Genomic DNA, 2014 nt, shown 5'->3' with positions numbered 1-2014 from the left:
AGAGCAAAGACGCGTCTATACATGTAAGGTTAGAGTTGGAATGCTTGTAGCTACGCGTTGCAGGTCACGAAAGATTTTCATTCACATTTTAAAGAGCTACAACCCTAAATTTGCTGTTGGATTTTAATACGCAATTCTGGCGTATTTCACACTAAAATCAGATCAAATAGCCTGATGACTCATCCGAGTTTTCAATGAATCTCAGCAGCTTAAAACACCTCTTTGCTCTTCTGCTTTTGACTTCTTTAACTTTCACTTCAAATTCTTTTAATTCTTCAGGGGCTGGCTCGGTTTTAAGGTTAACTGGGGCATGTATTCTTGTTGCTCTATCTTCTTTTCATGTTATTCCTATTTTTCCGCAAGAATTTGAACAGGCTGAAAATCTTGACAAGTTAGAGGTTGCATACAAAAAATACCCATCTGCCGATGCTATGACTTCAGGTGCTTCTTATGACCAAGCTATAGCGATCTCTCCTGGTCCGAATACAAGAGTCTTGATGAATGAAAGTGCTACACACAAAAACTTGGGCATACAGTCTAGCAGCGATGTCATTAAATCAGATAAAGATAATGCCAGCGCTTCGAATATTACACCTCCAACTGGAAATGTAGAATTCAAAATTTCAACTTCAGATATCACAGAGATGCCCTCAAAAAAGCCTTCTTCTTCCAACATGTCTGCTGATATGAATTTGGATAAGTCTAAATGGTATTATAACTTTGAATTTCGCTCGGAGATAGAGCGTTCTTTTGCCTTTTATGGTTTTTATTTCGGTGGGATCCTTGGATCGGTGGTTACCATATTTACTTCGTACTACAGCACTCAAGAGAATCTAGGTGCCAGTGCTACATTCCTCTTTTTTGGAGGGCTGATTTCTTGTGCTTCAATCTATGGGACATTCTTAGGTATTGGGCGTTTGTTTCTTGGAATCGGCAGTGGAATTGCTGGTACAATGGTTCCCATTTTTATTAGCGATTCCCTGCTGATTTTAGATTATAAGTTCATAGCCGAGAGTTTTACAACCATTTATCCACTAATTCTTTCAGGAAGTGGACTTTTTAATGGATTCCTCCAACAGTATTGGTTACATAGCTATTCTTTGGCCTGGAGAATTCTTAATTGTGGAACCGCATTATTAGCACTAATAGCCTTTTTTCTTGTATTTATTCCGTTTTTTGAGCAAGATTTTTTCCCTGGAAAATATGTTTTGTATCGGCAAGATTTGTCCCCTGGAAACTATTTTCTTTCTGAGAAAGATTCACCCCCTGGCGAAGATTCACAGCCTGGCCAAGATTCACCCCCTGGCGAAGATTCACAGCCTGGCCAAGATTTATTCCCTGAAGAAAATCTCCTTCTTAAAGATAAAAATATATCCAAAAAAATTTTGATCATCAAAAAAACCTTTAAAGAGAACATAGTTAGTATTTTTTGTTCGGTTATTAAGGAGGGGAGGAAATCGTTTCTAATTATCATCTTCCTCCATATTCTTCAAAAGTTTTCTCTGATTAACCGATATTTTTGCTACAAAGGGGAAATATCTTACAGCCCGTGGGATATTTCTTTTCTTGTGGAACTTGCTCCTTTACTTGGAGCATTTTTAAATGTTGCAATTAACGCTCTAAAAAACCTGGACGGGACAAGCAATAATTTTATCGTGAATGTAGCCAATAGGGTTGATATGAAATATATCGGTGTAGTTAGTGGAGCTGGATGCACAATTTCTTCGTTCTTACTCTTCATTAGTTTATGGACCAATATAGAACCGATAAAAGTTACTGCATCATTCAGCTTTATCTTTTTTTTTCATTCGGGTTTGAATCTATCCCTTGGATGATTAGTCCAACAATCACATCCCCAGATTTTCAGAGGGCTTATGGTTCTTTTGGATCTATAGTGAGTTGGTTATGTGCTTTCCTATTTAGCCTGACCGAAAATATGATTATTTCCTCTTTAAAGGACTTTTCAACTATCCTTTTTGGAGTGTTTTGCGCTGTTTTTACGCTAATTATGGCG

General features: G+C 37.5%; 1 protein-coding gene across 1 annotated transcript; it reads left to right on the top strand.

Moving 5' to 3' along the window:
- Positions 1 to 194: 194 nt before the first annotated feature.
- DI09_278p10 (glucose major facilitator superfamily transporter) lies at positions 195 to 1835 on the top strand (the record flags this gene model as incomplete). Its single annotated transcript, XM_013382771.1, has 1 exon — positions 195 to 1835. The coding sequence occupies one exon, from the start codon at positions 195 to 197 to the stop codon at positions 1833 to 1835; it is 1641 nt and encodes a 546-aa protein (XP_013238225.1).
- Between the last annotated feature and the right edge of the window lie 179 nt (positions 1836 to 2014).

Source organism: Mitosporidium daphniae, assembly GCF_000760515.2.
Source record: "Mitosporidium daphniae strain UGP3 chromosome Unknown contig-278, whole genome shotgun sequence".
Classification (NCBI taxonomy): Eukaryota; Fungi; Microsporidia; genus Mitosporidium; species Mitosporidium daphniae.
The sequence above is the reverse complement of the archived record's forward strand: the minus strand, read 5'-3'. Positions and strand labels throughout refer to the sequence as shown.